At 44.4% G+C, this 27,209-nt stretch overlaps 1 protein-coding gene across 1 annotated transcript; it reads left to right on the top strand.

Annotated features, from left to right (window-relative positions):
• Nucleotides 1-27,209, top strand: LOC120997649 (leiomodin-1-like). The gene is made up of 3 exons (XM_040427844.1): nucleotides 1-463; nucleotides 11,296-12,705; nucleotides 27,065-27,209. Exons 1-3 carry the CDS (start codon nucleotides 230-232, stop codon nucleotides 27,089-27,091), a joined length of 1,671 nt encoding a protein of 556 aa, XP_040283778.1. The 5' UTR covers nucleotides 1-229; the 3' UTR covers nucleotides 27,092-27,209.

Genomic DNA, 27,209 nt, shown 5'->3' with positions numbered 1-27,209 from the left:
AGGCATGGGGTGGTGACTGCAGCCGCACAGTATCCAGCAGTGGCACTGGAGAACACACCTGAGGGAGTTCCTGGTTCTAGATAATCTGGGGATTGCCCTTCACCTGGTCTTGGGCTTCATTTTCTTGAACGGGATATCAAGTTTTCTTGTGCAGCAACTGACTGCAGTGAGTGGCTTGTGTGTCAGGTTTCCATTTCATCTTCAGCTCCAACCTTCAGAATCAACTATCATGTCCAGGGTGGCCAGGTACCGGCGGCAAGTGAGCGAAGACCCTGACATAGACAACCTGCTGTCCACCTTGTCCCCGGAGGAGATGGAGCAGCTGGAGAAGGAGCTAGATGCCGGGGACCCAGATGCTGGTTTGTCTGCGGGACTACGCAGGGACCAGACTGAGAGGGCATCAAGCCAAAGGGAGGCAGAGAGGGAGAGCAAGAGACTGGCGCAGGCACAGGCAGCACCTGAGGTAACTTCTGTGCGACATGTCTGACTGCAGAGTCATTTACTGTAACAGAGGCTGGAGCTGCACTTACATATGTATCAAGCACATGACACTTCTATGTGGTTTCAAGGTTGCTCAGTTCTGACTGAAAAGTGGTGCTTATAGCTGTTCAGATGCTGCCAGGGACTTATTTTCCCACTGCCTGTATAATTTTTGTCTGTTGTGTCAGTGACCTAGGACCTAGTGACCCTTTCTATTCAGAAGATTGGTGAACACTTTGTAAAGCCTGGCCTTGTTCCATAGTGTGCTCCTGGTTGGGGAATATGGCTCCCTGTCCATTCCAAATTAGCTTTCTGTAGCAGTTGTCCCCCACATATGTGTGTATGGTCCACTCCAAATTGTTATGTATTATAATGTCATTTTGCACTATTCCTTTGTCTATGCTGCTAAATCTATATTACAGGCTGGTAACATGCACTACATACTTTCACCACTAGAGGTCTCTATCACACCACTTATAGTGAGGAGCGAGTTAAAGGGGTTTTCCCATCTCAGACAATGGGGGCATATAGCTAGTATATGCCCCCATTGTCTGATAGGTGCGGGTCCCGCTGGGACCCGCACCTACAATGAGAAAGGAGCGGGGAAATTAACGGAGGGCGCACTGCACATGTGCAGCCGCTGGCTCAGCTATTTCCGTCTGCCCCATAGTAATGAATGGGAGCATGCGCGGCGCTCCCATTCATTTCTATGGGAGCAGCGCTTGGTGGCGGACGCACCCCGGGAAATCCGGGGTCCTCCAGCCACAGTGCTTCCGCTTCGTTCTTGTTGTAGGCGCGGGTCCCAGCAGTGGGACCCACAACCATCAGACAATGGGGGCATATCCTAGCGATATGCCCCAATTGTCTGAGATGGAAATACCCTTTTATGAAGTGAGTGGAGGAGTTAGGAGGAAGAAGAGGAGATAGTCTTGTCTCTGTCCTCCTGGGCCTAGCCCAGAGGAACCGATTTACCTCAACCGTTTAGTCCAGGATTAGGACTATAGGATCCTACACTGTAGATTACCCTTCCGGGGTATCAAGTGGACTATCACTCTGAAGACTACAACCTGTTCAAATAATGAAGCAAAGTGTTTGCCTGCCGTGAGGAAGATCGCCCTGGGGTTGTTGGACTACTGAACTAAAGAATATTGACAAAGGAAGATAACTGCCATTTATCAGGCTTTAGTCACCTTTGCATTAGGTGGAGAAATTCTAAGCTACAAGCTGCCCACCATAACTAAAAACAGAAAGGTCATCTGTCAGAATACTTATTTACAGAGGATCTAAGCGACATTGCAAGGTTGAGTGAACAGATCAGCATCAGGAACAAAGTGCAAGTAAGCACCCTTCCTTTACTAAAGTGAGCTGGAGTTAACTGCTACACTTCACCTCAAGGAGCCTGCTAATTTGGATTTGCATCTTTGCCATCTGTATGCAAGACAAAGTGAAGATTTTTGGATGCCTTACTACATCTAACAAGTAAAGTTCCTGTTTGGTTTAACTATTGCCTCATTCTTCTGCTCCATCTCTTAATTGCACCTTACGGTGCTGGCGACACAAATACAGGGGCCCAGCCACCAAAGCACCACCATCACCATCAAGGGCACCTCAACCAACATCTGGCTAGTGTTCCCTGCAACAGAGAGTGCCCCAGAGGATTTAGTGCTGTCTTCCTATCCACTGCACACCGGCCAAAGGGGACAACCTAACTGTGAGTACTACTACACCCACTCGGAACATTGCCACCACCACCGTGCACTCACATCACCCCCTAGGTAGGCAGAACATAAAAGTGCATTTAGATGAGCAGATAATCATTTAGGCGATCGCCGACATCAGCGACTAAACGTCCGAATGTTGTAGCAGACAACTAGCATTTAAGCAAAAGGATTTTCGTGTAACATATTATACATCATTCTGCCTATCGTTAAGACAATAACGCAATTCATTAACGACAAACAATGGTTGTACTTGTTTGCATCAATGATTTCACAGACGTTGAACAAGCGTTTTTGGTCAGATCGCTCAATTATTAGAAACAATTACATGGCACAATTCTTGTCCATATTTCATCGCTAGCGTTAGGATCGTAACGATTATCTGCTCATATAAATCCCTTTACTATCAGGTAGTGAACATAGCAGCTCAAGGGTGTAGGTTGAAGGTGTAAGGCTGAATTTACATATGGCAGATTTGATGCAGCATTTCTACAACTGATCTATTCATCTGAATGAGGCTTCCAGAAATCCATGTGCTTGCTGCCAGAACAACCCCATTCAGATGAATATTGCCATTTGCACAGGTTTCTTGCATATACCCTTATGGCCACTTTATCTACTGATGAAGTAGCATGCCACTTGGTTTCGCCCTCTCCTCATGCTTCTATAGTTGTACATACAACTCACTGTTACCGTAGTGCTGCACATAGTGTTCATTGCTGTAGAAATTGCAGTTTAAGAATCTGATTACCTTAAATAACTGTCAGGTCTAAGGGCTCATGCACACGGCCGTTGTGCGGCCGTTCCGTGCATTAGGGGTCCACAATTTGCGGTCCCCAGTGCACTGGCAACATCCGGTGCCCAAGTATTGCAGACCGCAGCGTATTCGTGTATGCGGGCCAGGCAACGGCCGTGTGCATGCGCCCTAAGGCTGAGTTTACACCTTCAGATATTTTTATGCCGTTTTTAAAGCAAAAGCCAGGAAGGGATCAGAAATAGAGTGCACATATAAAGGAAAGACTGAGTCGTCTTCTTTTTCATTCCACTCTGCATAAAAAAACTGAACATGGAAACTTAGCCTAAGACCTCATGCACACGAACGTGTGCTTTCCGTTGCCGTATTGCGGACCACATATGCAGATCCACAATACATGGGCACTGTTCCGTGTGCATTCCGCATCACGGATGCGGACCCATTCACTTCAATGGGTCCGCAAATCTGGAGGTGGGGGAATGGAACACTACGGAGTGCTTCCGTGGGGTGCCATTCCGTGCCGCAAAAAGATAGAACATGTCCTATCTTTTTGCGGAACGGACGAATGCAAATTCAAGTTCAATGGGTCTGGATTCATCCCAGCGGCCGTATGGAGGTTGCCCGTGCATTATGGACAGCAAATTGCGGTACCCGATGCACGGAACGGAACAACTATGGCCGTGTGAATGATCCCTAAGGGTTCATGCACACAAATGTGTTGTGACCAAGCCCGTATTCCAGCCCGCAAACAGCGGCTCAGAAATATACGGGCACTGGACGTGTGCATACCATTTCACGGATGCGGACCCATTCGCATTCACTTGAGTGGGTCCCCAATCTGGAACATACGGTTTAGAGGCACGGAGTGGAAGGCCACGGAAGCACTATGGAGTGCCTCCGTGGTATTTCGGTCCATGCCTCCGCACGGCAAAAAATAGAAAAATGTTCTATTTTTTTGCGGTTTGGACGGATCGAGGTCCCCAATGCATGGCACGGATAGCACATATGCTCGGTGTGCATGAGCCATTAGGCCTCGTTCAAATTTCCATGTCCGTTTGACGTCTGTGAAAAAATCAGTCCGTATTTGAAGATGGCGTGAAGAATCCATGTTGGGTCCGAGTCTCCATTTTTTTGCCCTCCATGTGTCATCCGTATTCTATGGGCACTAATAGGAGCATTTCTTATTAGTGATCGGTAAAAAACAGACCCAACCCGGAAGCCATTTCTGTTGCGTCAGCCATATTGAACTGATCCATAGACATAAATGGGCCTGTTTGGTCCGCATTACAGACCAAAATAATGCATGTCTCTGTGATTTTTTTCACTGATCCACAGTTTGTAAAAGAAAAATACTGATGTGTGAACAGACTCATTCAATGGGGACGTGTGCAGTCTGCAGAAGATGTGAACAGCACACGTCAGTAAAAAACGGAAATGTGAACGAGGTCTAAAACAATTTTCACTCTGTTTTTCACAAATATTTCCTGCCTACTATTCTCAGCCCTAGAAGGAGACAAATAACACCCAGATCAAATTTTGCTTTTGGATTTAGATTGTTTTTTTACATGCAACATTATTTATCCATAACTGAGGCTAGATACAAGAAAGAGGAGATTCATATAGCTTTCAGCTATACTTCTAGCATCACTGCTTTTAGCTTGTGTGTGCTCTGCCATCTGTGAGGCAGGAACAGACGGGGTTACGAAAATGTACCAGGACTCAGAGAAAGTCTCTGATTTAAAGAGGCCCTGTCCCCTCTCCTGACATGTGTGTTTTAATAGCTACTTGCATTCCCCATGTAATAACATTTCTGGAACATCTATTCTTATGGCTCTATGTCAGGGCTGGCCAACCTGCGGCTCTCCATCTGTTGTAAAACTACAACTTCCAGCATGCCCTGCTGTAGGCTGATAGCTGTAGGCAGACTGGGCATGCTGGGAATTGAAGTTTTGCAACAGCTGGAGAGCCGCAGGTTGGCCACCCCTGCTCTATGTTGTGAATGGCTCTATGTTATGAATGAATTCCTAGCAGTCTGCAGTAAGGGTACAGAGGGGTGGTAACCAGTTGGGGGAGTGTCCCTGCACAGACTGACTCTATCCAATCAGTGCTGCCATTTTCAGACTGTGCAGGTACACTCCCCCAACTTTTTACCTCCCCTCTGTACCCTTACTGCAGACTGCTAGCAATTCATTTATAACTTCTAGCAGGAATAATAAAGGAACAGCACACCATAGAGCAGTAAGAATAGATGCTCCAGAATTGTCATTACATGGGAAATGCATGAAGCTATTAAAACAGGCATGTCAGGAGCGGTGACAGGTCCTCTTTAATAATCGAGAACTCTTATGTACACAATCTCAGCGTTTTCCCACTGTCCTCACTGGTCACATGCCGTTCCTGCACACATCACTGCAAAACCCATTGATCACCCGGCACCGGTGACATGCATGTAGACGGCACATCATACTTCTGATCTGGCTTGGATGGATGTGGCAGAGGCAGGAGCTGCAGCAGTAGATCCTCAACTTTCCATCAAGGTGTTTCTTCTCAATTATAGGTTCTTCCTTATACATTTGGGCAAGAAAGCTCTCAGTATTAGGGCTCATGCACATGAACGTGTGACGGCCATGCCCCTATTGTGGCCGTGAACAGCGGGTCTGCAACATAAGGGCACCAGCCGCGTGCGCACCGTTCCACAGAGGCGGACCCAGTTATGTGAATGGCTCTGCAATCCGCAAAACATGCTCTATTTTTTTGCGGTGCGGAAAGATCGTGGTCCTGTTTAAGTTGAATAGGTCTGCATCCGTCAACACTTGCCACACTGACAGTGCACGCACATTTTATCCAATGCACCACACGGGCGGCACCCTTAACAGTATTATGTTCAGAGTCCGACCAAGGGCCAGAACAGGAAGTCTGTGTGGTTCAGCTTTAGCCAATAGCTGCAGAGCCATAGGTGGCGTCAGAGAGCAGCATCCTCTACTGGACAGACCACATGCAGCCAGCGTGCTATAGCTTATGGACTTGAATTTCTGCATTCAATTGTGGATATTTACTCAATGAGCTCAATAAAAGACAGTCCAATTATTTGTCTACAAATGGGTCTTAGTAATCAGGCCACATTTTTTTTGGTAATCATTGCAGAAATACAGGAAATTCTAAAGGGTTCACTTACTTGTATGTGGACATAGCTCAAATTTGAAAAATAATAGTCCCAGTTAGTAATGAGCGCACTGATTCGTACAAATTGATGTGTCTCATAAGGGTCCATTCACACGTCCATAGTGTATGGCGGATCAGCAATACACCGGGCCGGAACCCCCATAGAACTGCCTATTCTTGTCCGCAATTGCGGACAAGAATAGGACAATTTCTATTTTATTCTGGAGCCATGTGCTGTCTGCATCCATTCCTGCCCCATAGAGAATGAATGGGTCCGCACCCGTTCCGGATAATTACGGAACGAGTGCGGACACATTCTACAGACGTGTGAATGGACCCTAAACCTGTCCCCACAGCTGAACATGCTCCCCCTGCTGCTTGATTGACAGGAGCGGACATCTCAGCTCAGCTGTCTAGTCTACATTTACGACACCTTTTACTCCAAAAATGTGCCAAAAGTTAGGTGTCCAACCATGCCCCTTCCCCATAAGGTATGCCCCTTGAAGGGGGCCCTTGTGATGGACAGCATACTTGTGTACTTTTTATTGCGGTAAGCAGCACCTTTTTTCCACTTGGGTGAAGAAAGTCACGATCTTAAGCTTTCAATAGAAATACACTGCTCAAAAAAATAAAGGGAACACAAAAATAACACATCCTAGATCTGAGTTAATTAAATATTCTTCTGAAATACTTTGTTCTTTACATAGTTGAATGGGCTGACAACAAAATCACACAAAAAAAAAAAAAAAAATGGAAATCAAATTTTTCAACCCATGGAGGTCTGGATTTGGAGTCACACTCAAAATTTAAGTGGAAAAACACACTACAGGCTGATCCAACTTTGATGTAATGTCCTTAAAACATTTCAAAATGAGGCTCAGTAGTGTGTGTGGCCTCCACGTGCCTGTATGACCTCCCTACAACACCTGTGCATGCTCCTGATGAGGTGGCGGACGGTCTCCTGAGGGATCTCCTCCCAGACCTGGACTAAAGCATCTGCCAACTCCTGGACAGTCTGTGGTGCAACATGACGTTGGTGGATAGAGCGAGACATGATGTCCCAGATGTGTTCAATTGGATTCAGGTCTGGGGAACGGGCGGGCCAGTCCATAGCATCAATGCCTTCGTCTTGCAGGAACTGCTGACACACTCCAGCCACATGAGGTCTAGCATTGTCTTGCATTAGGAGGAACCCAGGGCCAACCGCACCAGCATATGGTCTCACAAGGGGTCTGAGGATCTCATCTAGGTACCTAATGGCAGTCAGGCTACCTCTGGCGAGCACATGGAGGGCTGTGCGGCCCTGCAAAGAAATGCCACCCCACACCATTACTGACCCAATGCCAAACCGGTCATGCTGGAGGATGTTGCAGGCAGCAGAACGTTCTCCACGGCGTCTCAAGACTCTGTCACGTCTGTCACATGTGCTCAGTGTGAACCTGCTTTCATCTGTGAAGAGCACAGGGCGCCAGTGGCGAATTTGCCAATCTTGGTGTTCTCTGGCAAATGCCAAACGTCCTGCACGGTGTTGGGCTGTAAGCACAACCCCCACCTGTGGACGTCGGGCCCTCATATCACCCTCATGGAGTCTGTTTCTGACTGTTTGAGCAGACACGTGCACATTTGTGGCCTGCTGGAGGTCATTTTTCAGGGCTATGGCAGTGCTCCTCCTGTTCCTCCTTGCACAAAGGCGGAGGTAGCGGTCCTGCTGCTGGGTTGTTGCCCTCCTACGGCCTCCTCTGCGTCTCCTGATGTACTGGCCTGTCTCCTGGTAGCGCCTCCATGCTCTGGACACTACGCTGACAGACACAGCAAACCTTCTTGCCACAGCTCGCATTGATGTGCCATCCTGGATAAACTGCACTACCTGAGCCACTTGTGTGGGTTGTAGACTCCGTCTCATGCTACCACTAGAGTGAAAGCACCGCCAGCATTCAAAAGTGACCAAAACATCAGCCAGGAAGCATGGGAACTGAGAAGTGGTCTGTGGTCACCACCTGCAGAACCACTCCTTTATTGGGGGTGTCTTGCTAATTGCCTATAATTTCTACCTGTTGTCTATCCCATTTGCACAACAGCATGTGAAATTGATTGTCACTCAGTGTTGCTTCCTAAGTGGACAGTTTGATTTTTCCAGAAGTGTGATTGACTTGGAGTTACATTGTGTTGTTTAAGTGTTCCCTTTATTTTTTTGAGCAGTGTATAAGATATTGTAAAACAACTAGCCTCTTTTAGGGGTTGTCTGATTTACAAACCTATTTTTAAATGGCCTTATTATTATCTAGAGTAATAAATGGCTCAATTTGCCCATTGTAGTGATGTGGCAAATTGCTACCAGGTGCCCCTACAACTTATATCCGAGGGTATGTTCACACGGCTAAAATCCACTGCAAAAAAAATCTGTATTAGTAGCTGAAAACAGGTCATTTTTGGTGGCAGATTTATAATGTGGAGGCTTTTTGAGAGGGGTTTTTACAAACATTTTAGAGTTCTGAGTAACAATTTTCTGCTTCCCCATTGACTTCCATGAAATCCACCATGAAATCTGCTTCAAAGAAGTAACATCACTTCTGAAGTATTTTTCAAATCAGCTACTGGAAAAAAAAAATACAATTTTAGGCCTCCTGCACACGACCGTTTTTTTTTTCCCCGTGTACTGGCCGTTTTTTGCGTTCCGTATACGGAACCATTCATTTCAATGGTTCCACAAAAAAAACGGAATGTACTCCGTATGCATTCCGTTTCCGTATTTCCGTTACGTTTAAAGATAGAACATGTCCTATTATTGCCCGCAAATCACGTTCCGTGGCTCCATTCAAGTCAATGGGTCCGCAAAAAAACGGAACACATACGGAAATGCATCCGTATGTCTTCCGTTTCCGTTCCGTTTTTTTTGTGGAACCATCTATTAAAAATTTGATGCCCAGCCCAATTTTATCTATGTAATTACTGTATACTGTATATGCCATATGGAAAAACGGAACGGAAACAAAAAACGGAACAACGGATCTGTGAAAAACAGACCGCAAAACACTGAAAAAGCCATACGGTCGTGTGCAGGAGGCCTTACACTGCACAAGGTGTTGTTTTTTTTTACAGTGAATTCAATAGGAAACTGTTTATGGAGTTTTGAATGTGGCAGATTTTAGCTGTGTGAAAATACCCTGAAACCTCATGATCAGCATATCAGGGAGAAATAACAGCCATGAAGCCAGCGTGAACAGAGCCTTAGGTTTTACGAGTGCATATCTCAAAGAAAACATATTGAAGAATTATTGATATGCCTACATAAGGTCTCATAGGATCACTGCCTTCATTTTGAGACCTGCTTTGTATAATGCAATGGAAAAATGAATCAAGCCAGCAAAGGAGGCAATATGGACAACCAAAAGTTGTAGTAACAGCCTTAAACTATTTTTGTCTACATGATAAACGCAATTTGTCCAAGTGAGACAACCCCTTTAAGGTACATATTCTCTCTTTATGGTTGATAAGAGGGCAGACAGTCTCCTTACGGGCCATATATTAAACTCTACTGTGATAGCTAAGGCTACTTTCACACTAGCATTTAAGTTTTCGGTATTGAGTTCCATCGAAAAACGCTTCAAAATGCATTCCATTTAGTTGCGTTCCCATACTGGAGAGCAAACCGCAACATGTTGTAGTTTGCTTTCCGTCCTGGGATGCAGAACAAGACGGATCCGGCATGACCCCCAATGCAAGTCAAAGGGGGCGCATCCGTTTTCTCTGATACAATCTGCCACAATAGAAAACGGATCCGTCCCCCATTGACTTTCAAAGGAACTTCATGACGGATCCGTCTTGGCTATGCTAAAGATAATACAACCGGATCCATTCATGACGGATGCAGACAGTTGTACATTATCAGTAACGGAAGCGTTTTTGCTGAACCCTGCAGGATCCAGTAAAAACGCTAGTGTGAAAGTAGCCTTAGAGTATAACGCTGCTTTCTTTAAAGTTTATTTCATGTTTTCTTCACCCACATGCACAGCTGGTTTCTAAATTTGCCTGGTTGCCCCTTGGTAAGCGACACACGATATATCTCCTCTTTGTTGACTGGCGTCATACAACAGTTGTTTTTTTAGCTATCAACTGAGCACTCACAATGTACTTCCTTCGAGTAAGAGACAATAACTTTTATAATGTGTATTTATCAACATATTAATGTGAAGATGATTACTATGTCCTAAAGTATAAAAAGTAAAACAATGTATTTGTGATCAAACCTTTTACAAAGTTTTATTTGTTAGGACTACATAATAGCAAATCACTCTGCAGTCTTTTCACCCTCACTGAATAATTTTAATTTTTTGTTTGTTAGGGTGGGTTCACACTAGCGTTAGGGATTCCGTTATGGCTTTCCGTTATAACATGGTCATAACGGAAAATAACGGAATCCATAAGACGGAAGGACAGATCCGTTCTTCTGCCCATAGACTTGTATTATGATGGAATGCAAAACGGAACCCTTTAAAAGGCATTCCGTCGTAATAGAAGTCTATGGGAAAGCATAACGGATTTGTCTGGGTCCCGTTATGCAAGACGGAAAACAAAGTCCTGTCGACAGGACTTTGTTTTCCGTCTTGCATAAAGGGACCCAGACGGATTCGTTTAGATTCCCATAGACTTCTATTAGGACGGAATGCCTTTTAAAGGCTTCCGTTTTGCATTCTGTCTGGGTATTTCGTTATAACGGAAAGCCATAACGGAATCCCTAGCGCTAGTGTGAACCCACCCTTGGCTTGTTATTTTAGTTACTGATCTAAAATCATTATGATTTTTAACATAATAGACTCATTATTTATTTTACTTCATGAGGTCTGAATTAGTGCATATTTAGGATAAAGTTAGTCAAGCGAATTAAAATGATAGCTGTCTTGTGAAAATTGGTTATGGTATCTCCAAGAAAAGGTGTATTATTTATGCAAATTAGGCTTCACCAATTCACTAAAGCCCTTATAAGCATAATAAATAAGTCTTTTTTTGGGGGGGAATGCTGCACCTAACTTTCACAAGACAGATATAATTTCGAGCACGATGAACCCTACCAGGCAGTATGGCTGGTTTAGTAGGGTTGATCCTAATGACCGTTGCTCTTTAAATGTGAAACTGTCATAAACAAGAAAAAAACATTAATTGAAGTCAAACAACCTTTTTCAGAGTGGAAAATCTTCACAAAAGGTAAAGGAAGAGGGACAAAAAGAAGTCAGTGCAAAGGAGACAAAAGAAAAACCAAAAGACCCTCCACATAAAAAACTGGAAGAAACTAAAGACACCAAAACAAAGGAAACTAGAGAAACAGAGAAACCAAAGGATGAAAGAGTCAGCAAAATGAGAGAGAGGTTCAGGCAAGAGAAAAACAGTAGTGTGGCAGATAAAGACAAATTAAAAATAACTTCGTCTAAAAAGCTAGATGAACAGAAAGATCCAAAACCATTACAGAAGGATAAAGCAGAAAAAGTGGCTACTGAAGATGAAGTAAAGAAGAAGATTGCAGACAATATTGAAAAGAAGGAAGTTGCAGAGGTACAATCTGAGAAAAACCTGGACAAAAAGAAAAATTTAGACAAGACCCCAGAGAAAAAAGAGAAACTAGGGAGTGTCCAATCCAATAAAAATAACACGCAAGAAAAACAAGCAACTGATAAAGAAAATAATTTGAAGAACACAGAGGCACAACGAGCTGAAAACGGATCTAAGAATGGAGCAGAAGAGAATAAAGACGATGACTCATCAAGTATTTTTGATGAACTCCTAGAAAAAGTGAAAAATAATGAAGCTGAGCTAACAGAGCTGAATCTGAACAATTCAGACTGTATTACCATTGAGACCCTAATGAGTTTTACAGAGGCTTTAGAGTTCAACACTGTGGTTAAGATCTTTTCTCTGGCAAACACACGAGCTGATGACCATATTGCATTGGTTATTGCTGCCATGTTGAAGTCTAACAAGACCATTACTAGTATCAATCTGGATTCCAACCAAATCACAGGAAAGGGCATATTAGCCATATTCAGAGCTCTGCAGCATAATGACACACTTACTGAACTTCGCTTCCATAATCAGCGCCACATTTGTGGTGGGAAAACTGAGATGGAAATTGCAAAGATGTTAAAAGAAAACACTACTCTCTTAAAACTTGGATACCATTTTGAGCTAGCAGGGCCACGCATGACTGTTACTAACTTGCTGAGTCGCAACATGGACAAACAAAGGCAACGGAGAATGGCAGAGCAGAAAGCATTAAAAGAAGCAGAGAGCAAGAAGAATTGTTTAGCAGTTCCCAAAGTAATTCCTCCTCCAGAAGAGTCCACCAAATCATTGAGAAAGCCAGCTGCCAACAATCCCCAAAAGGGCACTTCAAAAAAAGGAGGAGCACCTGTTCCTCCTCCTCCACCACCTCCACCAATGGCTCCTCTGGCACCACCACTTATTAATGAGAACATTAGAAACTCTCTGTCCCCTGCTTCACAGAGAAGAATTGTAGAAAAGACTGGGCCTGCACAGGAGAACTCAAGAGATAAACTTCTTGAATCAATTAGGTCTAGTAATGTCAAACAACTTAAAAAGGTATGTTTCAAGACATAGAGCTGTGCATTGAAAATTTTATATTCTTGTCAATCTTACTTTAAAATCAATGGACTAACTCAGGGATGCCCAACCTGTGGCCCTCCAGCTGTTGCAAAATTACAACTCCCAACATGCCCTGATAGCTGTAGGCTGTCCAGACATGCTGTGAGTTGTATTATTGCAATAGCTTGAGGGCAGCAGGATGACAGGTCAATTACCGTATGGTGATTATACGTCACCATACTGCAGGGATATTGTGCTTGAGAAGCAAAGCTTCTAGAGGGACAATGGGGGAAATTTATCTCAAGAACTGGCCACCCAAAGTAAAGAAGAGTGCACCATGAAAGTGCGGCCAAACTCACTGCTATGAGATTCCAAAAATAGCCGAGCTGGCTCTTTAGCTGACTGTGTTGTTTAAGGTAGTCCTGTGGAAGATGCCCTCAATTAGGGCTGATTATGTTTGCTCTACTGCTCCAAATTAATAGTAACCCAAGGGTTTTACGTGCACGGAAGAAAATAACAGTGACACACAGACTGGGGTCAAAGCAAATTCTAATTTATTACAGGAAGTACAGCAGTTTATATAGATATCAGAGAGGCATTCCCCCTGATGCATGTGGCATTGTTACATTGGCTAGAATATAAAAATTTGAAAAGAGATCACATTTGGCATCTGCGCATTGTTTTACTAACTCTGGTATGTGAACTATGTAAATATCTAGCTGTAAGCGCCATGTTGTAATGAAGTCTTCACTAACAGCAAAAAAATATATATGACGTAACAAGGAGGCGTGTTCCCTTCGGTAGGATGGAACCTTCATGCTCTTGAGAAGATAAGGTGTTGTCTGAGAGCTGGAGTATATGGGAGCTTTCTTAGCTGATTCAAAGAATGATGGTCACATCTTTATCAGTCCCCCTTGGACCTCATTCTTAGGGCTCATTCAGACGGCCGTATGCTGTCCGCAAAAATACTGAATGCTATCCGTTTTTTTGCGGATCCGCAAAAAAACGGATCCGCAAAAAACGGATAGCATTCAGTTATTTTGTGGACCCATAGACTTCAATGGGGCCATGTCCAGATTTTCACGGACAAGTATAGGACATGTTTCATATGTTTTGCGGAACTGTAGAATAGAAAAGGGCCCCATAGAAGTGAATGGGTCAGCATCTAATCCGCAAAAAAACGGATCCGCATTTTTGCGGATAGCATACGGCCGTCTGAATGAGCCCTTACTCTAATAAAACCTAGCACATCTGTCCCAATGCTCCGAATCCTCTTCACCAGCTTCCATTACAACCTAGCATAGTGTATAGACTCGCATGACACTGGACTTAGCATGGGGAAGTCAGATGTCTGTCCCTACGGTCTGTGATCTCCAGATGGCGTTGTAAGCGGGGGGGGGGGGGGGGGGGGGGGGGGGGGGGGGAACCGAACTAGGTGGACTTTGTCTCCCATCCTCATGAAATTCTCTCATGATCATCTCCGGGGTAGCCTCAGCTACGGTTTTGAGCAGAAGCCTCCTAATGCAGGGGATGATACAACAGACAATTAATGCAAGGATCAATAATACAATGACTATAATATTCCAATTTGTAACAAGGTCTGTTTCCAATTTTTCCAACACATAATTTCTCTTTAATTCCTCTGAGAGAGAAGTAAGTCCCCTCAGGGCATTCATGACCTGACCATTTGGTCCTAAGTTATCAGGAATTACGGTACAGCAGATTTCACCAATCATTTTGCACACACCACCTTTTTCTGCTAGTAGCATGTCCAGGGCCATTCTATTTTGGAATGCCATAACACTAGTAGGCCCCAGCTGCTCTACTATACCCTTTAAGGCATCTCTGGTGTAATTCACAAATCTCTGCTGATTATAATAGATGTAGTTGATCCAATCCACATTTTTGTTTATAGTAACTATAGGGATTAAAGTTTCAAACCCTGCTGCCACTTGACTTCTGGCTTTTAATTCATCTAGCATCTATGTACACGAGGGAATCGAGGCTGCCTCCTCGGCTGGTATCCCGCCTTCTCCTTACCATTGCCTCTCCTTGGGCATAACCAAATCCTAACCCAGGGTTTCTTATTTTCTCAATGGTTTCCTCCCAGTCAAGAGGATTAAATACACGAAAAGGCACATTGCCCATGCAAGGCAATTGTCAACTTTGTCCTCAGTTTCATATCTGCACACAACCAGATCACATCCCCTAATGCTTGAATCTGGTTCATCAAATGACTTTGATAGGCTTCACCAGTGGTATTCACCACAGTTTCACAATATCCTTTTGGAAACCTGCCCATGTTTTTCCCTTTTTTGCCCTCTATCTCAAAACAGGTGCAATTCCCCTTGTATATGGTTATCCCTCCCCCAGATTCAGGGGTTTCTCTTAAGATTGGGAATTTCTCTTCCCAAACCTTGCATTCAATAATGTTGTCAGTCTGATTTATATACATGCTTGTAAAACATGAATATTGACTAGGATGTAAGTGAAGGGACACAGTTCCTTAGTGTGGTCTGGCTGTTGCACAGGTGATACACCCAGATCTGTTTACCTGTGATGCTGTGCACTTCATCCATCCCAACCAAAAATTACGGTCAGAAAATCCTGATTTCACTGCCAGTGTCTCCTCTACAGTAAAGAGGGGTCTAGCTACTTTCCCTGGTAACAAGGGGTTGGGCTTTTGTATTTGTAGGATTTGGGACAGGCCTGTCTGCGATGTCCTTAAGGTGGAACTGTCTCCATGGCCCATATTTATCAGATGGATATTTCCTCAAAACATACATTCCAAGTCTGTTGGTTGGGGGGATTCTATTGTCAGTACTAATGGATGCCAACCCAGGGGCCCCCCTTGATCAGCGGGATATTTTTGACATGTTTTGAGCTGAGTTTTTCCCATATTCTTTGAGTCAGGATCAGCAGTCACACACGGGGAACAAGAAACATCCTTTCAGGTCTCCAGACTCAACACTTTCGTGAAATGACTCGAATTAGGCTTTCCTTCGAGCTTCACTGGTGTCATTGTGGTCAACAACACTTGGAATGGACCATCAAAGGGTTTGAGGACTTTCCTAATATATTTTAGTCAAATGCTTGTGCAAACTGATCACATAATCTGTCAGACAACCATGTTGCATCTGGAGCTGCTGTGGGAAATACAATCCTGTCCTAGGGCCTGACCCATGAAGGACCTTATAGGGACTAAGACCTGTCTTACGGTTAGGGGTATACCCTACTGAAAAGAGGGCTACCAGCAGGCACTCTGTACATGGCTTACCAGTCTCTGCCATGGCGTTTGAATCTTTAACTTTAGTGTCCCGTTCAGTTCTTTGTCTCCTACCCTACCGCTGCTTTGTGGATGGTATGAAGCATGTAAGGCCTGTTCTACACCTAAAACCTTCATTATCTCCTGCATAACTTCACCTGTGAAGTGAACACCTGTGTCACTTTCAATGATCTCAGGTACCCCGTACCTGCATATAACGTCGGCCATAATCTTCTACCGTATGCTTCTGGCCATCCTGAAAACAAGTCATCACACATCAATACAGACTCATATATGCCCACCTTGAGAAGTTGAAGGTAATCTGCAAGCATTGAAACAGATACAAAGGGCAAGACGTGTGTTCCTGGGGTACCTTAACCACCTTGCCGACATTGTTCTGGGTACAAATCATACATCCTGAGTATATCTAACTGCTACAGTGCTGAACCCTGGGCGTACCATGGGCTCTCTGTGCCAATGTGAGGTAGAGGGACCTAGGAAAGGCAGAGTTTCCCTTGGAACTGTAGTAGGCCTTCATTATTTGTAGTCCTACCTTTTCCATCCACCAGTCTCTTTCCTCCTTCCCCACCTGGTTCTGTAATGTCTTAAGAACTTCCAGTCAGACAGGAGTTATTTCAGGGACCTGAGCTGTTAAGGCAAGGCTTTGCCTAGGCAATTTGGCAGCCATTTTCGCTGCCTGATCTGCCATGGCTTTTCACTTTCCCTCCTCTGAGTCGGTGTTACAGTCCTGTAGCGGTGAATAGAGAGGCGGCCATGCATGTGTGTTGCGCTCTCTATGCATCGCTATGGGGCTATTTTGGGAACTCCGATAGCAATCAATGGAGAGCGGGCCACGCATGCGCGATGCTTCTCCATCACTTCGGGGGTCCCGCAGAGGTGGGACCTGCAACTATCTGACATTGATGGCATATCCTAGCAATAAGCCACCAATGTGTGAGACAGGCCAATCCCTTTAAGTTTCCATTCAACTATGAATTAGTACAGAGCTTTAACCCCTTAAGTACTGGGCCCATTTTTGGTTTTGCATTTTTTTTCCCTCCCCATGTTCCAGTAGCGATAACTTTTTTAAATCTTCCTTTCATATAGCCATATGAGGGGTTATTGTTTGCAGAAAAAGTTGTATTTTTTAAGGGCACCATTTCATTTACCATGTCTGCTATTGGAAAACAGGGAAAAAAAATTTGTGGGGTTAAATAAAAAATAAATAAAACACAATTCCCTCAAGGTTTTTGACATCCTGGTGTTCACTGTGTGCTAAAAATGACATGACATTCTTATTCTGCAGCTCAATCCAAATACATCAATACCAAACTTGTATAGTTTTTTTTTTTTACTACTGTGAATCTGAATTTTCCTTGCATCGCCATTTTCTGACAGCCATAACTTTTTTATATTTCCATCCACAGAGCTGTATGAGGGCTTGCTTTTTGCAGGCCGAACTGTATTTTTTATTAGTACCATTTTTGTGGTATGTACAACTGTGTGATCACTGTTGTTCAATTTTTATTTTTTTGGGTGGGGGAGTGACAAAAAAATGGCGAATCGGGTGTTTTTTTTATTTAATATTTTGATAGTTCAGACATTTTCGGCTGCAGAGATACCTGATATGTTAATTTTTTTATTAATATATTATATTTTTATATGTAAAATAGGGAAAAAAGGTGATATAAACTTTCAGTATTTTCATTTTTTTTTAAACTTTTTATTTAATAACTATTCCGAAGGGCTAGAATCTGGGATCTTTTGATCCCTTGTCTTATTCACCCTAATAGAGATCTATTAGGGTGAACAAGATTTTCACATGCTCCCTGCTGCACACAGCAGCAGGGAGCTTACTATGGCAGGCCTGGAAGGCTTCACAACCATCCAGGCTGCTATGGTAACAGATTGGAGCCCCAGAGCTGCATTCCTCTGTCTTGCTTCACATATGCCAAGATCAGCGTTGATCGGAGCACCTGAGGGGTTAAATGATGGGGTTCGTATGGAGCTGGCTCACTGCAGCAGCCCACTTCATACATTACTTTAGCCAACATGATGTAGGTCACGGTGGTTGAAAGTGTTATTATGATTGTGTGCACACAATTTATCAAGGGGATTTTATCAAGCCCTCCACTCCAATATTCTGACTTCAAAAAGTCACAAAATAGGGCTTTTTTGGCTTATTTTATTTGTGACATTTTTACACAAGTCACTCCAGTTTTGAAACGTGGGTGAGAAAGAAGGTGTGTTTAGCTATGTTAAAGTGGCAAACTCACTCCAGTGAGGGTAGGTAAAAAAGGAGTAAGGAGTACGCTGACAGACTCAAACTGTCTTCAAATATTACCCTCATGATAACTTTATTTTGTACATACTAGCAAACCAATCAAAAACATAATTCATTCCCTTTAACTGTCCTACTGATCATATCAAACTGAGTTTGTTCAAACAGAAAAAGGACAGTACTGCTCTGAGCAGTGTCGGACTGGGGCCAACCAGTAAAATTTATTTTGGGGGCCCACCATACGGATACATTCAAACATTACCTGCTCACACAGCAGCAAGATGCTACCAGATGATTGAATATGGGGTCCCCGCAGCAACTTTGAGAAGGTAGGTCCTGGGGAAAAGAGGACACTGGTAGCTTTCCTCTATACCTAGAAGTCATCTAAGCTCTGATCGGGTCTATAATAATAAACGGGAGTTTCTTTAATAATCAGGTTTTATATATGAACATAGGCTGGTTGAGGTGCTGGACATGGAATATATGTATGTAGTGCAGTAAGTCTACTGTGTTATGTGCCAGGGTGTGGGAAACTAGGGGTCCACCTTGCTCAGGGGCCCCCGGGGGATTCACCTGTACCCCTGTAGGCCAGTCTGTGCCTGGTTCTGAGTAACTCCGAGCAGGCATTGTTCAGAGAGAGGAGACATTAACCCTTTATGTTATCAATCTAAAAACTCCTCTGTGTCTAATTAGTTACTTAACTCCTCAGATGCTGCAGTCAATGCTGACCGTGGTACGAGAAATATTAAGATAAGCTGCATCCATAATGACCTGTACTATAAGTGTTGGTTCAAAATTGACTGATTAGTTGCAGATTTGATGTCACAGATTTTCATGTGGCAAAATTGCAGCATTGTATGTACCAGCAAAGTGGATGAGTTTAGCAATTCTCAGTCTTAGGCCTCCTGCACACGAACGTATTTTTTTGCGGTCCGCAAAAACAGGTCCCGTTTTCCCGTGATCCGTGACCGTTTTTTCGTCCGTGGGTCTTCCTTGATTTTTGGAGGATCCACGGACATGGAAAAAAAAGTCGTTTTGGTGTCCGCCTGGCCGTGCGGAGCCAAACGGATCCGTCCTGAATTACAATGCAAGTCAATGGGGACGGATCCGTTTGACGTTGACACAATATGGTGCCATTTCAAACGGATCCGTCTCCATTGACTTTCAATGTAAAGTCTGGAGTCCCTTTTATACCATCGGATCGGAGTTTTCTCCAATCCGATGGTATATTTTAACTTGAAGCGTCCCCATCACCATGGGAACGCCTCTATGTTAGAATATACTGTCGGATATGAGTTAGATCGTGAAACCTCATTTCCGACAGTATATTCTAACACAGAGACGTTCCCATGGTGATGGGGACGCTTCTAGTTAGAATATACTACAAACTGTGTACATGACTGCCCCCTGCTGCCTAGCAGCATCCGATCTCTTACAGGGGCCGTGATCAGCACAATTAACCCCTCAGGTGCCGCACCTGAAGGGGTTAATTGTACTATCATATCCCCCTGTAAGAGATCAGGGCTGCCAGGCAGCAGGGGGCAGACCCCCCCCCCTCCCCAGTTTGAATATCATTGGTGGCCAGAGCGGCCCCCCCCCTTCCTCCCTCTATTGTAATAATTCGTTGGTGGCACAGTGTGCCCCCCCCGCACCCCCCTTCCTCCCTCTATTGTAATAATTCATTGGTGGCACAGTGTGCCCCCCCCGCCCCCCCCCCTTCCTCCCTCTATTGTAATAATTCGTTGGTGGCACAGTGTGCCCCCCCCCCTTCCTCCCTCTATTGTAATAATTTGTTGGTGGCACAGTGTGCCCCCCCGCCCCTTCCCCTTCCTCCCTCTATTGTAATAATTCGTTGGTGGCACAGTGTGCGCCCCCCCCCCCCCCTTCCTCCCTCTATTGTAATAAATCGTTGGTGGCACAGTGTGCGCCCCCCCCCCTTCCTCCCTCTATTGTAATAAATCGTTGGTGGCACAGTGTGCGCCCCCCATTGGCCCCCCCTCCCTCTATAGCATTAACAACATCGGTGGCCAGTGTGCGGCCTCCCATCTCCCCCCCCCCCCCGAGCATTGGTGGCAGCGGGTTACTAGCAATAGTACAATAGTAAAAGATTCATACTTACCTGCGGCTGCGAGCCGCGATGTTCGTGTCCGGCCTGGAGCTCCTCCTACTGGTAAGTGACAGTTCATTTAGCAATGACACTTACCAGTAGGTGGAGCTCCGGGCCGGACACGAACATCGCAGCAGCCGGTAAGTATTAATCTTCTACTATTGTACTATTGCTAAGTAAGTAACCATGGCAACCAGGACTGTAGTAGCGTCCTGGTTGCCATGGTTACCGATCGGAGCCCCAGCGATTAAACTGGGACTCCGATCGGAACTCCGCTGCCACCAATGATGGGGGGAGGGGGGGAGATGGGAGGCCGCACACTGGCCACCAATGTTGTTAATGCTATAGAGGGAGGGGGGGCCGATGGGGGGCGCACACTGTGCCACCAACGAATTATTACAATGGAGGGAGGGGGGGGGGGGGCGCACACTGTGCCACCAACGAATAATTACAATAGGGGGGGGGGGCCGCACTGGCCATCAATGATATTCAAACTGGGGAGGGGGGGAGGGGTCTGCCCCCTGCTGCCTGGCAGCCCTGATCTCTTACAGGGGGATATGATAGTACAATTAACCCTTTCAGGTGCCGCACCTGAAGGGGTTAATTGTGCTGATCACGGCCCCCTGTAAGAGATCGGGTGCTGCCAGGCAGCAGGGGGCAGTCTTGTACAGTTTGTAGTGTATTCTAACTAGAAGCGTCCCCATCACCATGGGAACGCTTCTGTGTTAGAATATACTGTCGGTTCTGAGTTTTCACGAAGTGAAAACTCAGCTTTGAAAAAGCTTTATGCAGACGGATCTTCGGATCCGTCTGTATAAAAACTAACCTACGGCCACGGATCACGGACACGGATGCCAATCTTGTGTGCATCCGTGTTCTTTCACGGACCCATTGACTTGAATGGGTCCGTGAACCGTTGGCCGTGAAAAAAATAGGACAGGTCATATTTTTTTCACGGCCATGAAACACGGATCACGGATGCGGCTGCAAAACGGTGCATTTTCCGTTTTTTCCACGGACCCATTGAAAGTCAATGGGTCCGCGAAAAAAAACGGAAAACGGCACAACGGCCACGGGTGCACACAACGGTCGTGTTCAGGAGGCCTTATGTGACAGAAAAAATCTGCAGCAGAAAATGGCCTTTTGTGCAGACGTTAAATCTGCAACATTTCAATTCATGGCGGATTTCCCTTTCCAATGCAAAGAATGAAATCTGTATAATCGGCAGCTAAAACCGCAAAACATACAGTGGGGCAAATAAGTATTTGATACACTGGCAATTTTGAAAGTTTTCCCACCTACAGAGAATGAAGAGGTCTGTAATTTGTTTTATTGTAAATACACTTCAACTGTGAGAGACAGAATCTAAAAAAATCCAGTAAATCACATTGTATAATTTTTTATTAATTAATTTGCATTTTATTTGTTACAACAGAAGAACAGAAAGTAGTATTTGGTACAGAAACCTTTGTTTGACATTAGAGGTCAGATGTTTCCTGTAGTTCTTGACCAACTTTGCACACACTGCAGCAAGGATTTTGACCCACTCCTCCATACAGATCTTTCAGAATTCAGGGCTGTCACTGGGCTACATTGAGTTTCAGCTCCCGCAAAGATTTTTGATTGGGTTCAGGTCTGGAGACTGGCTAGGCCACTCCAGGACCTTGAAATGCTTCTTAGGCCTCCTGCACATGAACTTGTGCGCCCCGTGGTCGTGCTGCGGCCAGCAAAATGCAAACCCATTCACTTTAATGGGTCCGCGATCCGGCCGTTCCGCAAAAAGATAGGACATGGTCTATCTTTTTGCGGAACGGAAGCACTCCGTAGTGCTCCCGTAGGGTTCCGTTCCGCACCTCCTGATTTGCAGACCCATTGAAGTGAATGGGTCCGCATCCGTCATGCGGAATGGCCACGGAACGGCACCCATGTATTGCGGATCCACAAATTCGGTCCGCAATACGGCAACGGGAAGCACAGTTCGTGTGCAGGGGGCCTTATGGAGCCACTCCTTAGTTGCCCTGGCTGTGTGTTTCGGGTCATTGTCATGCTGGGAGACCCAACCACGATCCATCTTCAATGCTCTTACTGAGGGAAGGAGGTTGTTGGTCAAAATCTTGTGATACAGGGCCCCATCCATCCTCCCTTCAATACGGTGCAGTCGTCCTGTCCTCTTTGCAGAAAAGCACCCCCGAAGTATTTCCACCCCCATGTTTCACGGTTGGGACGGTGTTCTTGGGGTTGTACTCATCCTTCTTCCTCCAAACACTGTGAGTGGAGTTGATACCAAAAATCTCTATTTTGGTCTTATCTGACCATATGACCTTCTCCCATACCTCTTCTGGATCACCCAGATGGTCATTGGCGAACTTCAAATAGGCCTGGGCATGTGCTGGCGTGAGCAGGGGGATCTTGCGTTTCCCTGCAGGATTTTAATCCATGACGGCGCAGTGTGTTACTAATCTTTGAGACTGTGGGCCCAGCTCTCTTCAGGTCATTGACCAGGTCCTCCCTTGTAGTTCTAGGTCAGGAATCAACCCTTCTCAGAATCAACCTTACCCTACACAAGGTGAGATCTTGCATGGAGCCCCAGACCGAGGAAGATTGACAGTCATCTTGTGTTTCTTCCATTTTCTTATAATTGCACCAACAGTTGTTGCCTTCTCACCAAGCTGCTTGCCTATTGTCCTGTAGCCCGTCCCAGCCTTGTGCAGGTCTACAATTTTGTCCCTGGTGTCCTTAGACAGCCCTTTCGTCTTGGTCATGGTGGAGAATTTGAAGTGTGATTAATTGACTGTGTGGACAGGTGTCTTTTATACAGGTAACAAGTTCAAACAGGTGCAATTAATACAGGTAATGAGTGCAGAGTAGGAGGGTTTCTAAAACTAACAGGTGGGTGAGAGCCAGAATTCTTGCTGGTTGGTAGGTGATCAAATACTTATTTCATGCAATAAAATGCAAATTAATTATTTAAAAACCATACAATGTGATTTTCTGGAATATTTATTTTTTATTCTGTCTCTCATAGTTGTAGTGTACCTACGATAAAAATTACAGACCTCTCCATTCTTTGTAGGTGGGGAAAAAATTCTAAATCGCCAGTGTATCAAATACTTATTTTCCCCACTGCAATTGACATGCTTTTTCATTTGAAATCTGTGTGGTAGGTCAATTTCCAAACGGAAAAAATCTGCAAAGGGTACATCACATACACTTTGCAGAATACATGTGTTTTTTCTGCGCTGATTCCTGTGCGGAAAAACGGCAGTGTAGTACAGTACGTACTGCACTACCGTTTTTTTCTGCACATGAATCAGCACAGAAAAACCCCATGTATTCTGCAATGTGTGCAGGTGGCATAATAGGTACAAACTAATGAAACAACCAGCTACGGTACTTAATAAATACAGCTACTCACTCATGATAACTGCTTCACTCGTGCAGCGGATATACCTGGCGCTCAGGTAATTGAATGAAGAAACTTACTGGTCCAATACTGGGGAACCATAAAACATCCACTTTTATTGTACTGTATTCATAGCATATTAAAATCCTTTATGGAACTGCATAATTGGCTTATGTATTTCAGTGTTATGCCTTAGGCCTCCTGCACACGACCATATCCATTTTTGCAGTATGCAAATCGCCGATCCGCAAAAAAAGATACCAGCCATTTGCATCCTGCATTTTCCCTTCTGCAGGTCCTGCGCTATGCTAAAAATGTATATTCTTGTCAGCAATTCTACTTTTTTGGCATGGCCACAGAACGGAAATGAATGGGTCCACATTCAATCTACAAAATATGTGGATCGGATGCGGACCAAAACTACGGTCGTGTGCATGAGGCCTTGTTCATGGCTCGTTACACTATACCCAGAGACCCATCCCCTTTTAAAAGCACATATCACATGATCTTATTTGACTGATTAAAAAACATGGAGTCAAGTAAAACATACATCAAAACCTTAGGATTTACATATTATACTTCTAAATGCACAATGAAACTTGGATCTTACATAGATTTATAAAACAAAATATCCATATTAGTATTGATAAACTAAGTCAAAAACACGTTATCGATATCCAACAGATAACAAGACAGCCACTAATGTTTGTATGCTATGTAGGCATTTAAAAAAATACATGGTTGTAATACATCTAGTTTTAGGTTTTCAGGAATAGAAAGGTGATTTTTTTGAGGTGGTGACCACAGAAGAAAAGTTTTAAATATAGAAACATTTTGAATTTTCTTGCTGGCACTAGGGCTTAAACCGACATCTTAAGGCTACGGCAGCGCACGGCTAAAGGCTGCCGGAATAAATGTTGGACATGTCGTATTTTTATTCCGGCAGCCTCTCGCCGTGTGCTGCCGTGCCTCTGCCAATGGGGACGGTGCGGCAGTCCAGGGGCACACGGTCACTAGCGCAGGACGGATCCGACAGGCAGTTCACCCGACGGAACAGCCTGTCGGAGGTCCCTACCGCTAGTGTGGAAGTAGTCTAGATTTTCAATATTAATGGGAATATTTCGTTTTATAAATTTATATAAGACACAAGTCTTTTATATAAGACACAAGTTTTAGTGTGTATTGTAAAAAAAATAATAGGCATCTACATTTAAGTCATATGGTTTTGATGTGTGTCGTACGTGACTTCACGTTTTTCCTTTTTTGATCAAATGAGATTACTATATGTGATTATCCCATGTGCTTTTATGTTGGGACGGGTTTCTAGGTATTGCTATGAATAGGGTTTCTGGGAATCGCTAAGAAGGAATAATGGCGAAACGTAAAAGCCAATTGTGCAGTTTGTCATGAAGGATTTTAATATACTCTGGATATAATAAATGTGAATATTTTATGGTTCATCCAGTGCTGGATATGCAATTTTTTACATAATCCTGTAAAAAAACAAAATATAGTAATCATCATAAACATGTAAAAAACAATACCAGAATTGCTGTGTTTATTCATCTAACCTGCTAAAAACAGAATAAAAAGCTATAAAAATCGTACCAATCTCCCCACATAAAAGGAAGCCATCACCTAGTTATGCAATTGGAAAATAAAAATGTTCATGTTATTTACACCACATAGTGAATGCTGCAAAATAAATCCCAAAAAACTATGTAGAAAGTAGTTCCACCCCCCCCAATAAAAATTACCGTATTTTTCGCTTTATAAGACGCACCTAGATATTGATATTTGAGGAGGAAAATAAGAAAAAAATATTTTGAACCAAAAGATGTGCTTTTGGTGGGTTTTGAACTAATGGTTGTCTGTGGATGACACTGTTATGGAGGATCTGTGGATGGCAGTTTTTACAGGGGGGATCTGTGGAGGACACTGTTATGGGGGGGATCTGTGGATGACACTCTTATGGGGGTGGTCTGTGGAAAATACACTAGTGTGGGGGATGTGTGAATGACACACATAGCATCTTATGTAATGGTGGGCACTATTCACATAGGGACAATATACTGTGACACATGTGATACTGTGGCCAGCATAAGATGATCTTATGCTGGTCACAGTATCATATGTGTCACAGTATATTGTCCTGTGTGAATAGTGACCCCCATTACACCATTGTGTAATGGAGCAGTTTTCATGGTAGGAGGGGATGGAGGCTGGCAACACTGGCGGCGGTACCCGATGCCGTCACTGTACTGTAATACATCGGGCCCCGCACACAGCAGTTTTCATAAGTAAAGCCATGGTACAGTAATCCTCTTCAAGCAGTGTTTGTACTTTAAACTCAGGCAATCCTCTGTACAACTTACTATGAAAGCGGCAGGCAGGGCGGCAGCGTAACCTCGCGATGCTCACTCATTCACGCTCCCGCTCTGCCTTCCCGTCTATCAACTTGCGCACATACAAGGTCACGTGTGCCGCTGCAGCCAATGACTGGTCTTAGTGGTGAGGTAGCACATCACTGCTGGGTCACACACTGCTTAAGGTCAGTTTTTGGCTGTAGTGGCAGAAGTTGACAGATGGAGACCAGAAGACCACTGAAGGTACAGCAGGGAGCAGAATGTATAAAATTTTCCATAGTTATCACTGGCTGGGGTCCAAATTCATTAAAAAAATAAAAGCTGGAAAACCCCTATAAGGCAGTTGAGTTGTGTACCATCTATATTTATTTGAGACACATTCAAAATCTAAAATAGAAAAGTAAAATTTTAAAGTGACTGTTAGGGGTTAAAGGAAATCTCTAAAGGGGTTATACAATTTCTCAAAACTCCCCAGGGGCTCTTGGTCCCTGCACCGCCGCTGCTGCTTCTCCCTGCACACGGATGAAAACATCTGGTGTCAGGGGGGCTCGTCCCCGTCTGCCATCGGCTGCTTCCCCCCGACACCGGATGTTTTCATCCGTGTGCCGGGAGCGGGGTAGCCCGGCATATGTGGGGGAGTTTTGAGAAATTAAATAACCCCTTTAAGCATGGGTAGTACTGCTGACACTGACTCGCTACTTTATATGTGTGTACTTCCCCCATTCTCTTGCTGCGCCACCGAGTGTTACTGTAATACATTAGCAGGACTCATGAGCTCTAACTCTTGAGCTGGTCTCAACACTGCGTGTGGCGCTTATAAGAGTATAGACATAAAGTAGTCATCCGGAGTCAGTGTCAGTAGTACTCATGTACTACTTTGAAGGCTGCACTCTCATTTTAGTCACAAAATTGACACCATCTCTCTTTTTTATAGGTGGAAGTGCCCAAGTGGCTGAAGTAAACAGGATTACCAAAGGGAAACGTTCTTCTGCTGCCTTGTGCTTCTAAATCCATGTCTGTTATTGCAGCAATAACTCAAGAAGCCTTAGGGTCCAACAGTCTCTCTTAGCCATCATTGC

This window comes from Bufo bufo, chromosome 1, assembly GCF_905171765.1.
Source record: "Bufo bufo chromosome 1, aBufBuf1.1, whole genome shotgun sequence".
Classification (NCBI taxonomy): domain Eukaryota; kingdom Metazoa; phylum Chordata; class Amphibia; order Anura; family Bufonidae; genus Bufo; species Bufo bufo.
Note: the sequence above shows the minus strand (reverse complement) of the source record. Positions and strands in the feature narration are given on the sequence as shown.

Coding starts and splice junctions, on each gene's coding strand:
- LOC120997649 (XM_040427844.1), top strand. CDS start 230: ATGTCCAGGGTGGCCAGGTACCGGCGGCAAGTGAGCGAAGACCCTGAC. Junction 464..11,295: donor AGGCACAGGCAGCACCTGAG/GTAACTTCTGTG, acceptor AACCTTTTTCAG/AGTGGAAAATCTTCACAAAA. Junction 12,706..27,064: donor ATGTCAAACAACTTAAAAAG/GTATGTTTCAAG, acceptor TCTTTTTTATAG/GTGGAAGTGCCCAAGTGGCT.